This window comes from Hyperolius riggenbachi, chromosome 2, assembly GCF_040937935.1.
Source record: "Hyperolius riggenbachi isolate aHypRig1 chromosome 2, aHypRig1.pri, whole genome shotgun sequence".
Taxonomy (NCBI): Eukaryota; Metazoa; Chordata; class Amphibia; order Anura; family Hyperoliidae; genus Hyperolius; species Hyperolius riggenbachi.
This window is the reverse complement of record NC_090647.1, coordinates 197,542,527-197,558,622: the sequence shown is the minus strand read 5'-3', so window position 1 is coordinate 197,558,622 and position 16,096 is coordinate 197,542,527. Positions and strand designations below refer to the sequence as shown.

Here is a 16,096-nt window from a genome sequence, read left to right as displayed (position 1 = left end):
TTTTTTTAACAACAAGTAGTCATTTACACGATGTCGTGACATCGCTTAGCGTTGTGTGGTGAAAAGTGACCGTCACTGAGGATCAAGTAAAGTACTGAGGTCGCTTGACTTCTCGTTCGCGCCCGTCCTGTAATGTCACGTGACATCTCACATACCCGCTGGCAGGAAGATGAATCGCTGGACGCTTGTCATGAGGGACACCTCGCTGGATCCATCTTCCTGTGTTGTTGCAGTCACTGTGGTAAGTGTGGAGCTTAACTTTGCTTGCCCTCACCCTCTGCTCATGCTCCCTCTCCCACTGTCTCTCTGACCAAACAACTGCTACTTGGGGAACAATGTGCACAACTATGTACACTAGTCTGAGCACTCTTCAGGGGAGCCAGTAGCATTTGGAACTATTATTGTGTATTTATGTAGCACTGACATCTTCAGCATGTTACAGAGTACATAGTCATGTCACTGACTGCTCACTGGAGCTTACAATTTCATCCCTACCATAGTCAAACTGTAATGTCCGACCATATTATTATCATGTATTTATATAGCACTGACATCTTCTGCAGTACTTTATATAGCACTGACATCTTCTGCAGTACTTTACAGAGTACATAGTCATATCACTGACTGTCCTCAGAGGAGCTCACAATCTAATCCTACCATAGTCATAGTCTAATGTCCTGCCATATTATTACTATGTATTTATATAGCACTGACATCTTCTACAACACTTTACAGAGTACATAGTCATGTCACTGACTGTCCCCAGAGGAGCTCACAATCTAATCCTACCATAGTCATAGTCTAATGTCCTACCATATTATTATTATTTATTTATATAGCACTGACATCTCCTGAAGCACTTTGCAGAGTACATAGTCATGTCACTGACTGTCCTCAGAGGAGCTCACAATCTAACCCTACCATAGTCATAGTATAATGTCCTACCATATTATTATTGTTTATTTATATAGCACTGACATCTCCTGAAGCACTTTACAGAGTACATAGTCATGTCACTGACTGTCCTCAGAGGAGCTCACAGTCTAATCCCTACCACAGTTATAGTCTAATATTTTCAATATAGGATTGTTTTGGGGTAAACCAGTTGACTTATTAGTATGTTTTTTAGGATGCAGGAAATGTCTGAAGTGTCTGAAGACAGAAACTCCATGCAGATTTTGCCCTGGCCAATGTTCAAGCCTAGGACTCAGCACTAAATTGCAGTAGTGGTACCCACTGAGCCTCTATTCTACTCATAGATATCTGCTCATCCATGTCATCAATTCTGACCCTCTACTACCCTTCCTCCCTCCATTCTACTTCTCTTCTCTTGTATCACTTACACTACAAACACACTGTGCTTATCTCCAGAATGGATTATGAATCAAACTGTTAGGCCCAGTGCACACCAAAACCGCTAGCAGATCCTCAAAACGCTAGCGGTTTTGGAGCAGATTTCAGAGCGATTCTAGGCATGTTTAGAGACATTTTCTAAACATACCGAGCGTTTTCGTGAAGCAGATTACAAATATTGTTACAGTAAAAGCTGTTACTGAACAGCTTCTGTAGCAAAAACGCCTGGAAAACCGCTCTGATCTAGCGTTTTTAAGAGCGGTTTGCATTTTTCCTATACTTTACATTGAGGCAGAATCGTTTCTGCAAACCGCAAATGTGCAGCAGGAGGCACGTTTGCGGTTTGCTAAAAACCTCAAACCGCTGGTGTGCTCCATTCCATTGAAATACATTAGCCAAGTGTTTTCACAGACAAACGCGGTTGGCGGATCGCTGCTAAAACCGCTCGGTGTGCACTGGGCCTTAAACCACCTTACCATATCAGCCCTTCAATGTCATGATATACCCACTCTAGTCCTACCCTAACAGGTGGTAACATATCTGCATATCTCATAATGTTTGTGCAAAAATTATTTTAAAAGTAAGAATGTCTTGCTTGATAATCCAATCTTGCAATGTGACTGCCATTGGAACTTGTAGTGTGGATGCTGTATTTATTTGAGGTGCATACTGGCAGCATGTGCTGTATGGCATACAATGCTGATCATCCACAAGGCAAACTTAGGCAGCTGCCTAGGGTCTAGAGAGAGTTTAGGGGCCTGGTGGTTGCTAGTCCCCACAAAATCTAACTAAATAAGCCAGGTGACCATCAGTGGAGGGCAAAGTGTTATCTTGCCTAGGGCCCCATTTCATAGTTATCCCTCTCTGATGGCTTATATCATGTGTGAAGTGTTCTATAATGTATATGATTTTTGTTTTATTTTTTATGGGGGGGGGGGCGCCACAGGATTTCTTGCCTGGAGTGACAAGAAGGCTAGAGGCGCCCCTGCTCGCTCATGCCGCAAGCCGCTTGCACTGCCATCGCTTTGACTGCAGAGCTCTGTGAGCTGGTTAGGAGCCAATTTCACTGGCTCCCGACCCCGTGATCACTGTGAGCCAATTCCACTGTGTGCGGTGATTCTTCGGAAAGCCAGTTTTTTGGTATCCGCAATCTCTGGTCCTTGTGGGGCCAGAGACTCCTGGTACACAAGTGGTTAACAAAATGGATTTAGCTATGCAATAAAAACGTCAGTGCAGTGTGAACGAGGGAAACTGCAGTCTTGAATCTGTAAATCTGTATCTGCAGGTCCAAATATCCTGTGGTAGCTGCTCCTAGAATATTGCTGTGTCCTCATACCAGTTTAGGACAGAAGCATCCATAGATCTTAATTCCAGTATTATGTTATTAAATGTGTGAATGCATCTTTCTTTTTTTTTTTTTTTTCTTTCTTCCTATGAAGTGTATATATGGCAGACCTGGTGGTCCAGTTTTCGTGAAAAATTCACTGGCCAGTGTTTTGCACCATCAACAGAATCCTGAATTCTATGATGAGGTGAGTGTATATACATTTTTGTATATATAAATAGAAAAGCTGAAAAAAAAACATTAAAAATATAGTTTTTGAAATGTGAAAAGCTTGTTTGGATTGATACTACAATGTTATGCTCTGTGCTGTCAGTTTTCACTGCAGGGAAAAAGCTTAAAATCTACAGTTATTGACTTCACCTACTCAGTGTTACTACTATAGTATACAGTATGTGTCTTTAGAAAGACTATCCAGTATTAGAATTGTAATATGTTAATGTAATGTGATCAGCAATTCTTTTCCTTTTGTCCACTGCAGACACTTTGCCCTAGCAGGTTTATTTATGTATGCTAAGGGAGATCTTGCTCTTCACTTATCATTTATACCGTATTTTTATTTTGTATTTACAAAGCACCATCATCTTCTATAGCACTGTAATGAAATCAATAGTGTGAAACATAAATACATTCATAGTTCCAACACCGTACACTCAGAATATCTGGCAACATAAGTACAGAATACATACATAGTTCATGCATGGGATGATGGCTTCTACCAAACACATCTTCATTTCATAGAACAAGTACCACAGAGATTAAAAACACTAGTGGTAGGACCTTGCCTTTGTAAGCTTACAACCTAGAGAGATGTGTAGACAGTAGGTTAGGTGACAAATGGGCTAGGTCTTGACATTTGGGGCAGGTGTGGATATGACTCTAATGGGGAACTATGAGAGAACATGTTTGAAGAAGTGCATTTTATGGGTGCTGTTAAAGGTTTTGAGACTCATAGCATAGAGGACAAGCTATGCAAGAGATATCCAAAGGAGGGATTGAAACTCTTAGCTGCAAGAGCCAGAGCAGGTTCCTGAAATAGAAGATAAAATAGCCTTATTTAAAGAGACTCTGAAGCCTCTTAAAAATCCTTTTTTATATTAAACCATACTGTTTAATACCTTAATCCTACCTAAACCACCGCATTCCCGCAGCTGTAAACTATCTAAAAAAAACCTAACTCCCCGGGGGGGGCGATCCGGGGAGCGCTTCATGTGAGGCAGGGCTATGAGCTGCAGCACTGCCTCACACTTGTCTGTCAGCGGCGGATCTCCGCCTCTCCCCGCCTCTCTGTCTACCTTCGCTGTGAGGGGTGGGGGAGAGGCGGAGATCCTCCGCTGACAGACGCGTCTGAGGCAGGGCTGCGGCTCATTGCCCTGCCTCACACGGAAGCTAATGCGGGCAGCAAAATCCACGACCAAGAAAGTTGTGAATTTTGCAGGGGAGAGGGAGGGCGAGTTAGGGAGGTTTTAGATAGCTTACAGGCGCGGGGATACGGCGGTTTAGGTAGGATTAAGGTATTAAACAGGATGGTTTAATAAAAAAAAGGATTTTTAACAGGCTTCTGAGTCTCTTTAAGGACGAAAGGCTGTGGGTGGGATGGTATCCAGAAATTGTTGAGGAAGTGTATGGAGACAGGTTGTGAAATGTTTAGTAAGAGAGTGTTAGGAGTTTGAACTGAATCCTCAGAGTAATTTAAAGCCAGTGGAGGGATTTTATAAAGAGAAATAGCTTTGTAGGAGTAGTGAACAAGACAAGCAGCAGAGTTCAGTAAGGATTTTAGGGTTGCCAGTGTGCTTTTGTGGTGAGGCACTTAGTAGGATGTTGTAGCAGACAAGATGCGATATAGCTAGGGCAAGGACAAACATTTTAGAAACCTGTGTGGACATATGCGTTTGTACACGTATGGCCTAATGAAGAAGTTCTTTAAGCCTCCTGATTAGTTATTAAATGAAATACAGTTCTCTCATGTATATTATTATTATTTAGTATTTATATAGTGCTGACATCTTCCGCAGCAATTTACAGAATATATAGTCTTGTTACTAACTGTCCCTCAGAGGGGCTCACAATCTAATCAAATACTGTTGATGGGTTATCAATTAAAAGCAAACCAAGTGTTAAAGATATAAAGTATTGCTTAATCTACAGAGATATTCCAAAATGATTTGGACACATTTGTTCTTACCCCTAAAAAAAAAAATCATAATTATTAGGATTAGAGTGATTTTTTGACCTGGCTGATGACTACTCAATACAATACAATACAATAACATTTCTATAGCGCTTTTCTCCCATAGGACTCAAAGCGCTTAGGCTCTCCCAGATTCAGTAATTAGTAGGATGAAGTATTCACACAACAAAAGTTATATTTCTGCAAATGCCAGACTGAACAGGTGGGTTTTCAGTCTGGATTTAAACACGTCCAGGGATGGGGCTGTCCTGATCTGTTGAGGTAAGGAGTTCCAAAACGTAGGGGCAGAATGACAGAAGGCTCTGGGACCAAAAGTTTCTAAGTGGACTCTGGGTATGACTAGATTATTAGAACCTGTGGATCTGAGAATGCGGGGATTGCTACGCAGCTGTAACATATCTTTCATGTATCCAGGGCCCAGATTATTCAGGGATTTAAATGTCAGTAGGCCGATCTTGAATAGGACCCTCCATTCTATAGGTAGCCAGTGAAGGGAATGCAGGACTGGCGTTATGTGGCAGTGACGGGGTTGGTTGGTTAGCAGTCTGGCAGCAGTATTCTGTATCAGCTGTAGGCGGTACAAGGCCTTTTTTGGAAGGCCAGTGTAGAGAGCATTGCAGTAGTCCAGTCGGGATGTGATGAAGGCGTGGACTAAGGTTGGCAGATCTTCTGGGGGTATGAGGTGCTTGATTTTTGCAATGTTCTTCAGGTGAAAATAGGATGATTTCCCCACAGCAGAGATTTGAGTTCTGAAGTTTAAATTCCCATCAATTAGAACTCCCAGGCTACGCACATGATCAGAGCTGCGTAGATCCGTGCCTCCTATTCCCAGTGGTGAAGACTGCAAGTTAAGTTGTTTTGTTATCATGCTCTGCCCTCCAATCAGAAGGACTTCAGTTTTGTCTGCATTTAGTTTCAGCCAGTTGTCATTCATCCATTGCTGTAGTTCACGTAAGCAGGCGTTTATAGTTAGAGTTGGGTCTGTCACACCAGGCTTGAAGGAAAGATATAGTTGAGTGTCGTCTGCATAGCAGTGGTATGTCAGGCCATGTTTTTGGATTAGTTTTCCCAACGGTAGCATGTAAATCGTGAAAAGCAGGGGAGAGAGGATTGAGCCCTGGGGCACCCCATACTTAAGTGTTACAGGGGTGGACAGGAAGGGCCCCATAGACACTTTGTGGGTTCTGCCACTCAAGAAGGATTGGAACCACTGAAGTACTATGCCATCAATGCCGCAGTATTCCTGTAGCCTGTTTATCAATTATTACTGTCCAATTATTACTGTCTCCAGTCTTACTGGAAGTGCTATACAGCTTATTTAATTGGAGAAATCGAGACCTATTCTGAACATAAACCAAAGACCGCATAGAAGACCGTTGTTTGAGGAAATGGGAAAATTGTAGACAAGCATATTAAAGGCAAATATAATAGTCTGTGCAGGCGCTCAACATGTAGAAAAAGTCCCATAAGCGAGAACAGTTCCAGTCTATAGGTATCTTCAACAAAGTCACATAACAGGAAAAGACGGCCCACAATGGGTACTCTCACCAAATATAAAGGCTGATTGAATTACAGATCAGCAGGGATAACGTGTTCGCAATATCTCGTTGGCATCTGTGTGTGTATCTGGAACTCAAAACAGGATAGACAAACATAGCGTAATCCAGCTTCAATAAAGTGGCAAAGTGACATGCAATCCCACATGTGCAATATCAGAGCATGGCAGCCCTCCACCAATGTTAGTCATACTGTTAACCGCACACCAGATATAATTGCTGATCACCTGAAAAGACCAGCTAATAGCGCTTATATGGTCGCCCTTCCCAAATCCAGATCGCTTGTATGGGTCCTTTAAAATTGAAAACAGACACTACATAGAGTGATACTGTATTTATTAAAACCTTAAAAACGTGTCAGTGCACTCAAATCTCGTAGAATAATGCACATATATATAAAAAACATCCTCAATGGTCCAGGCAGCATCTGCGTTCACATGCAGCGTGTCTCCCAGCTCACACTCCAACGGAAGCTCTGCCTTACTAGTTTAGTCAATGATGACTCAGCCTCTGATGAGGCTTTTCCTGTTATGTGACTTTGTTGAAGATACCTATAGACTGGAACTGTTGTTGCTTATGGGACTTTATCTACATGTTAAGTGTCGTGTGGCGACCCATTTATAATACCACTGAATAACGGTTAGGAGTTTGTAGCATTGATTGTATATTTATGTGAGTTTACTATCAATTTTAGAGGAGAGCCCATAGCCACATTTAATATTATATTAAAGGCAAAGGCTATCGGACCATCTCCAAACAGTTTGACTTTCCTGGGACAACAGTTGTAAATTTTAAGAAATGTAAAGTACAGTACGTGGGACTGTAGCCAACCTTCCTGGACACAGCTACAAACGCGGTACAGTACTAGAATGTGAGGATGGTAGACACAAACTTAGTTTCCAAACAGACAAGCTGAACACTCAAGGTCCATCTGCGTCTGATCGCACCGTGGGTTGCTTTGTAAATAAGAGTGGGCTGTATAAAAGTAGACTTCACTGTTAAAAGGAGAGCATGAAAACAAGACTTGAATTTGCTAACATGCATATTATTAATATCTGTCTAAAGCTGGCCACTAACAGTCCAATTTCTAGCGAAAAGAAATTTTGATCGGATTGGTTGTAAATCTCAGTTGATGGCACAATTGATAATGCATGATTATAAAAACAATCGTCCGATTGAATTTTCGTCTAACCAAAATTTGGACTTTCTTGTTGGTCGTGATAGATAGGAAGCAATGATTGGTTAGTTGATGGTGTAGTGAACGATTTTTCGTCCAATCAGAATTTCTGATCGCTTGAACGATTTTCCGCTAGAAATTGGACCGTTAGTGGCCACCTTTAGATAGATAGATAGATAGATAGATAGATAGATAGATAGATAGATAGATAGATAGATAGATAGATAGATAGATAGATAGATAGACAGATCAAATAAAGAGGTGTGCATCACTGTCAGTTTTAAATTATTTCAGAGACCTGGAGGGTACAAACAAATATTCCCATGTTTGTATACTTTGGTGATTCTATGTTGTACTAAAAAGCTCATTCTGCTATGTAAATATTGGACCAGTACCCTATTCTGTGTAATAAAGTTTGCATAAGAATGTCATAACATGAGTCAGCATTGAATTCTTGTTATCCACAACAAGGTTTTTCTGGGAAATTCAGTCCCTTGAGAACAACCAGCAGTCTTATTTTTACTACTTTTTCACTTTGCATAATGTAATGATGGTGTGTGTATGTATAATGAAATGTGCTGAATTCAGTTTCATGTGCTCTACTTATCTATACTACACACACCTCCCGTTCACTGTAGAATTTAAATGATACGACCGTATATAGTTTTCTATTGACTTCTTGCTATTAGGTACATTTTATTTGTTTTGCAACATGTTGCCTAAACATAGTACTAGCAGTACCATGAAATGTTTGGTGTGGAAGATGTTTTGTGACTGTGATCCCGAAGGCGTAAGAATAGATCAGTTAATTCTGCTGTCATGTTTTGTTAAGTTTATTAAAAGTTCTGTTAGTCAAACCTGTCTGCTTGTAAGGAGGTATACAAGTGATAAGTGTCCCTTATGATGTGGTGTTTTTTCTTCCAACTTGCAGATTAAAATAGAGCTGCCCACACAACTTCATGAAAAACACCACTTGTTGTTCACTTTCTACCATGTGAGCTGTGACACGACCAGTAAAGGAGGCACAAAGAAGAAGGATGTCATAGAAAGTCAAGGTTTGTGACAGGCTGTAACCTGTTTTATGGATTATATGCAGGGCATCAGTTACAAAGACAGTGCTGTAGAAAAAGCCTTATAAATATAAATGAAACCTATCTTTAACATATATTATACAATGGTTCGGAGTTTGAAAACTGATCCTTAGGCTGATTTCTTTCCCCTTATGCAGAGACTGAGCTCCTCTCTTCCAGCAGAATATAGGCCACATCCCAGAGGAGAGCTGTGGAGGAAGAACAGTGACAGAAATAGTCCAGTGTCTTAAATAAGCATACATAACTAATTGTGTGAGCTTTTCTTTTTTTTATAGCTGCTCAAATATATAATCAGCATGTGCCTAAAAATGGTACTTTCCTTTATGTATAATACAACTGCAGTTCCATCCACCTGACATATGCAGCAAAAACAAAGTAACACTGCTCAACCTTCAGATCGGATGGCATCTAAATAGGTGCTATGCAGGTTCACAAGCTCACTCACTCAAGGCTAAGCAAGTGAAAATATAGGGGGTGAGAGGGCAAAATATATACACGTCTAAAATATCATACTTTATACAAAGGTGTGAATCATCAACAATAAAATTACAACTGAAATATGTAGTACAAAATAGTAGTACTGAATGTTCAGTGTAGTTAGGAATGTTCTGTTAACCCTGACAATGGGATCATGGGAATGGAATTTGCAAGTGAGGCATAACTGACATGAATTTATTTAACTGCATAAGTGCATTTGTACAATTAAAGGAAAGGCTCATGTCTTTGTGAGATTATCTTTTTATTCCCCTAAAAAATATCTTCAAAAATAATCTTTTGAAAATATTCTTTTTTTAGCAGACCAAAAAAGTTCTGGTGTAAATAGTACTGTGCAAAAGTTATAGGCAATTACAATAGAATCATTATTATATATCAATGACCAAACCACAAAGGGAATAAACAGAAAAACACAACCTTACTAATACCCGTATTTATTTTGACCATAAAAGGGAATTATCCCCTGTGAGTTAGCTGGGGCTATGAGACTGTGCCTGAAACAAAACGTTCAGTCAGTACTAGCGGTGGCTGTATGGTGTACTGGTTAAGGGCTCTGCCTCTGACACGGGAGACCAGGGTTCGAATCTTGGCTCTGCCTGTTCAGTAAGCCAGTAATTCAGTAAGGAATTCATTGGGCAAGACTCCCTAACACTGCTACTGCCTACTGAGTGCGCTCTAGTGGCTGCCTCGCAAGCGCTTTGAGTCCGACAGGAGAAAGGCGCTATACAAATACTGCCATTACTAGAGTCACTGAGTTGCAAATAACTTGTCTTGTGCTGACCTGGATGATCATTTTGTATGGTTTTTAAATTTCCATTTAGAACTATGGTATTCACATCCTGAGTGAATTGTTCTGTTTGTGAAAACTGATGATGATGATACACACACTGTTGAGTTATAAGTCCTGCATCCTGGTATTTTTATGTAAACCTATTTATATTACTTTCAGTTGGATATGCCTGGCTGCCTTTGCTTAAGGATGGCCGTGTAGCCACCAACGAGCAGAACATTGCAGTGTCTTCCAACCTTCCATCAGGATATCTGAACTATCAGGAACCTGGGATGGGGAAGGTATGTCATGCCTGCTCTCTTTATTTTTAACATACACTCATGTATTGAATAGATCTGGATACAGTGGTATGCATGTAAACAGCTAACACTCTTTTCGACTCTCCCTCTCACCCATGAAGCTGTCTTGCTTGGTCATTATCATTCACAAGAGCAGAACTTGTAACGCTCATGAGCTCAAGATGACACTTGTCTCTCTGCTTACTCTTTCCAAATACTTATTGTTTTCTCTCATCTCCAATTTTTATGTAGCATTATTGTCCAGAAATTAAATGGGTTGATGGTGGAAAGCCATTGCTGAAGATCACTACTCATTTGGTGTCCACTGTATATGCACAGGTAATGTTATCTACAGGGTCATTACTCTTCACAGTCCTATATGACATTTACTGCTGCAGTGTGTTCGTCATGTGTTTTGTCTCTTGATGGGTAATATCCTTTACATTTTTGAAGTGGTTAATGTTTTTGTCTGTTTGATCTTCACATGTTTTTGTAACTAGTGAGTCTTCGATCTCAACAGACAACTACCAGCTATTTTATTGGCAGCTAGTGACTTTCATTTGCTAACATAGTTTACAAGTTAAGAGAACTTTCTACACAGTCCTTGTGCTGTAATGACCCTTCATTTTCGTTTTTTATATTTTTTATTGAAAAGCGGTTATCGATTTAATTGTGGGGGACAGTCAATGAACTAAAATACTGCCTGGATAGTGTCAGCTGTTTAAAGGGAAGGTGTGTGTGTGTTTAACAAGAAGAAAATTAATATTTACAAATAAGGTAATACTAATCAAATATAGCAAATATTTAAGACAGAGTCCATCTGGCCTTTGTAGAGTTTAGGGTTCAGATCATTTGTTTACACAAGTGTTAATAGAGTCACTGTGGCTCTCATACAATGGCTGCCATTGGTAAGACAAGAGTTGTAGACTGCTTGGACAGACCCATTTTACCTACATCCCAGAAGTGTTTACCTACCCCACGAGGGTTCAACCACCCCCCATCAAAAAGTTCTGAAGGGTGTGTTACATACAGTATTTTTTATTTCATGAGGTGCACCTGACAATAAGACATTTAGGTGTAGAGGAGGAAAAAGGAAAAATCTTCTGGACCAAACCATAGCTTTCCTTCTTGTTTTTTGGCTCCTCCCCTCCTTCATATAGCTTCTCTGGTGATCTAATGGTCCCTCCCACCCCATCTAGTTTACCTGGTGGTCCATTGGCAACTGTATGCAGCTGGATATTGTTCTGGTAAGGCTGTTGCCTTTGATGTTGGATTTGAGCAAGGTTCTAATCCTGGCTCAAGCCAATATGTAAAACAGTAAGGAGTCTTTGGCAAGGCTCCCTAATTATACTGGTTGCCCGTGGTACGTGCCTCATGGAGTTGCAGCCCTGAAGTGCTTTGAGTTCGCCAGGAGAAAAGTGCAATATAAATGTTCTGTCTTGTCTAGTGCTTCCATCCCCCCATATAAATTCCCTGGTGATCTAATGCACCCCCTCCATCAGATAGCTTCCATGGTGGTCCAGTGGCCTCCTCCCTCCCCCAAATGGGTTCCCTTGTGGTCTAATGGACCCTCCTCCCCTTACAGCTTCCCTGGTGGTCAAGTGGGCCCTCCCTAATTCCCCGAATGGTTGGGTAGTGGACGTTGAGGTGCTTTCAAGAACATTCTCACCTCTTCAAGAGCCAGACTACACTGCACCAGGAAAAAAAGTGTGTTTTACGGAGCATAAAATATGGTACATGATGGTGTAGTCTTATGCTTAACATCTGTGATGTCTTTTCCCTATTTGTGTTTGTCTGCAAAGTATATCTATATTATCTATATTATTAGTAATTTATTCATAAGGTTTACTTTCCAGTTATTTGTGTTAATACTCACCAGCTATTTCTTTCCTTTTAGGATCAACATTTGCACAACTTCTTTCAGTATTGCCAGAAAACTGAATCAGGGGCGCAGGTCTTAGGAAATGAACTTGTAAAATATTTAAAGGTAAGGTGAAATGCTACAGGTCCATCGTAATGGTTCCTATAGAATGAATGGAATGATTACATATTCATACTTGAGCAATGTAACTAAAATATTAAAAACATGCATTTAAAATCTGGGGATAGGGGTTGCAGACTGGCCTTTTCTTCATCCCATGTGGTGGCTGCGCAGAAACCTATAAAGATGTTTAAGACCTTTCAGGAAGATGGTGTCAAAGCTATATTGAGGATTCATATGGTCAGTGTGAACGAAGGTCCTGTGTAAATGAATTAATAAAAATGAGGGCATTTGTACTTGTTAAATGACAGAATGTGGTTCTAGTGCATAAGTGAATGATGAGATTTTGCTAGGAACAAAGCACAACAGCCAGCTGCACTTTTTTCAAGCACCAGTTACAGTTGGGTGTTTTGAAATCTCACAAGGGCTGCAAACTCTTGACAGATTACATCTCAGCTGTAGGGCAACATAATGCTGGGTACACACTATGAGATTTTCCAGCCGATTTACTGTCAGATCGATTATTTTCAACATGTCCGATTTGCTTTCCGATCAATTTCCGAGCATTTTCCGATCAACTTCCTATTAAAGTGCACAGAAATCTAGCAAATCGGACATGTTGGAAATAATTGATCTGGCAGTAAATCGGCCAGAAAATCTCAGTGTGTACCCTGCATTACACTGATAAATGTTGCTTATAAATGTTTCTTTATACAGGAGTACTCTGCAGTCTGCCTGCATGCATCAGTGGAAAAATAAAGAGAGAAAAAGAGCACAAATTAAAATGTAATAATCGCTAAACATAGATAATTTGTTAATTTAGAATCATAAGTGTAATATTTCCAGGCTTCTTTCTGCCCCAATACCCCTCTGAGTTGGCTGGTAGGGTTGTTAATATTTCTACCAGCACAACGAGGTGGAAGACTGTGGGTGAATGCTATAGCTCACCTGAGATTCCATATGCTTACCAGACATTTTAGCTGCTTACAGGTGATTGCATTAAAGTATACCCGAGAGGACATGTGACATGATGAGATAGACATGTGTATGTACAATGCCTATCACACAAATAACTATGCTGTGTTCCCTTTTTTTCTTTCTCTGCCTGAAAGAGTTAAATATCAGGTGTGTAAGTGGCTGACTCAGTCCTGACTCCAGTGTGACCCTCACTGATAAGAAATTCCAACTATAAAACACTTTCCCTAGAAGAAAATGGCTTCTGAGAGCTGGAAAGAGATAAAAAGGGTCAATAGTTAATAGATTTTCGCTTTGGCATACTTCAATAAATGTGTCATTGAGCAAAGACTATAAAACAGTTAAAACTTTAAAAGTAGATTTAAACATAAAAGAAACAATCATTTATTTCATTTGTTTATTTTCGCTTCAGGTGTCCTTTAATTTCTATTTCTCAGACAGATCTATTTGCTCTATTTTTTAATGAGATCTTTGGGCTATGAAATCATATTTACTAATAAAACAAAATTGTGTCGTCCTTGTTAAGGAATGACACTCTTACATGATTTATAACAATTTTGCTTCTTATTTGTGCAAATTCCCCTTTATTGTTTATTATTGAAAGACCATTATTTGTGAAATCATGAAAACCTAATAATTCAGCTTGAATAACTTGGATGCCGTGAAAACCTAATAATTCAGCTTAGCAGTATTTTATTGTAATGAGCTAAGAGTTCTTGAGAGAGTTTGCAGAGAGTAAGCTTGACCTACCTCTTGATTAAAGTTGGTAAATACTGCTTAGGAAATGCCCACCATTAATCAGGCAGGGAGTGACTATGGTATTATTGGTCGGCTTTCATACATTTTGTTTTTTTGTTATGTTTCTTTAAACTGCTCTTTAACAATGCAATGTGCCATTTTATATGAAATTCAAACATGTATTTTGATGTGGTTGCTGATCAGTTTAGTTGGTTATATTATACTAGTGTTTCATGTGAATTGCAAATGTCCTCTACACATGTTGAGGAATATTAGCGATCATCAGGTGCAATCCATGCTTCAGCTGTATGACTATTTTTTATCCTGTATGCTAAAGTGGTAGTATTACGTGCATCACACAGCTTTTACAAAAAACTGTACTATGTATATTATTATAATTTAAACTGTGCAATGTATTTTCATCCTTCAGATCTGGCAGCACATGCAGACTAAATGATAAAATGTAGGTTTAGAGTTTTATTTTCTTGATACAGTTAATGTCAGAAAAACCTATTGTCTAGAAAAGACCTTTCTCTTAACTTCTTAGTTTTTTTGTACATGATCATTATTTGTTTTATGAAGCCATGTCCATGTAAAAATGAATAGAATGCAATATTTTAGAGACATCCTTTGTAAACTTGTTACGTGCGCCTGTTAGGCCAGATTAACCAGTTGTTATTGTTTTGGATCTGAGAAAAGCATGACACTGTCATTTTCTGGCAAATATAGTTCTGGTTGTTGAAAGTGCTTCACATTTCATGTGAGATTGTTTTTACCTTTGCAAGATGAAGGGTTATCCACGTTTAATTTAAACTTCTCACTGATGCAGATTGAGACGGATTCACATTTTTTCTTTTCAGAGTCTTCATGCGATGGAAGGACATGTCATGATCGCCTTTCTGCCCACTATCCTTAATCAGATGTTCAGAGTTCTTACTAGAGCTACTCAGGAGGAAGTGGCTGTCAATGTGACACGGTAATACTTACTTATTTACTATGTGTTCTGTAATAGATGGTGTTGAGCTTCAGATGTTAGTACTTGATTGTCACACTGTGGATCTATACAGAATGATAAATAGCTAACAGTGTTTCAAGAGAATAGTTATTGTAACAATGGTATTGTAATCCTGCCTCAAAGTACCTGATTTAACCTGATTAAATACTCTGCTAGGTACACCCGATTTACGATCGATTTTACATAGAAGTGAAAGTAAATGGAGGACATGTTGGAAATAATAGATCTGACAGTAAATCTGCCATGTCATCGTGTGTACCAGTCATTACAATCCAGCATTTTTAGAGGATAAGATTTTAAGTTCACTTGTCACAGTTAACCTAGAAAAGTATTGTCATGAGGTACAATTTTCGCAAGTGTCAAAGCAACTTAAAAAAGCGTGATAAAAATGGGCGCCAATTGGCAGAGCAAGTGCACATTTTTGCTGTGCACAGGTGGAGGGTTAAGGTTTGGTGCCACCAAGGGGGTTAGTAGTTGCACGCCGGGGGGGAGGTTATTACTTTGGGGGTTGTTAGTTGCACACCGGGGGGTGTTCTGTGTGAGAGTAGGTAGAGGTTGGGTCATAGTGAAATCTCTACAAATATTACTGATATTTCACTATATCAATTAAGTAGTACAACACTGGTATTTACCGATATTCTACTACCGCTATTTTATCCACCATCAACCCCCAAAAAAACTTGGTTTGCACCACGCCGAAATTAGCATGCAGCATTTTTAAATGTGCGCTTTGATGTTGTGTAGGCACATTATGTATTGCTTGACTCTTATATCAGTTGATAAATTATTAAAGTCTGCTGACCACTCAGCAGGTTCCTACTTCTGACAACCCATTGGCAACATGTACTCTTTTATGAAAGACAGTACCACTTCTTCTAGGTAACATCATATCAAGTATCCTTAGACTTTCAGATTCCTTATGAGCCCAGCTTAAGTCCCTACTGGGTTACACGTAACACAAGTTAAGAATCTACGGTGTATAGTAATAGACTTGTTCTTGTTTGCAATACAGTAAATTATGTGGGTGCCTCAGAAAGGTTTTATAAACATTGAGAAGCCAGACCCACTTGGTGTACTAACTTGACCAGAGGATACTTTACTTAAGAATAATTTT

General features: G+C 39.6%; 1 protein-coding gene and 1 long non-coding RNA gene across 15 annotated transcripts in view; one reads left to right on the top strand and one right to left on the bottom strand.

Moving 5' to 3' along the window:
* DOCK9 (dedicator of cytokinesis 9) overlaps positions 1-16,096 on the top strand; it is a 414,823-nt gene that overhangs the window by 276,719 nt on the left and 122,008 nt on the right. For all 14 annotated transcript variants that reach the window (XM_068267974.1, XM_068267970.1, XM_068267967.1 and 11 more), the window contains exons 19-24: positions 2,793-2,885; positions 8,551-8,674; positions 10,155-10,276; positions 10,526-10,612; positions 12,171-12,260; positions 14,828-14,943. In XM_068267974.1, the coding sequence (XP_068124075.1) occupies positions 2,793-2,885; positions 8,551-8,674; positions 10,155-10,276; positions 10,526-10,612; positions 12,171-12,260; positions 14,828-14,943 (632 nt within the window). The remainder of the gene's footprint in view (positions 1-2,792; positions 2,886-8,550; positions 8,675-10,154; positions 10,277-10,525; positions 10,613-12,170; positions 12,261-14,827; positions 14,944-16,096) is intronic.
* The window catches only part of LOC137546039 (uncharacterized), a 33,637-nt gene continuing 32,310 nt past the window's right edge, over positions 14,770-16,096 (bottom strand). The window contains exon 3 of the long non-coding RNA XR_011026159.1: positions 14,770-15,026. This is a non-coding gene — a long non-coding RNA (uncharacterized lncRNA). The remainder of the gene's footprint in view (positions 15,027-16,096) is intronic.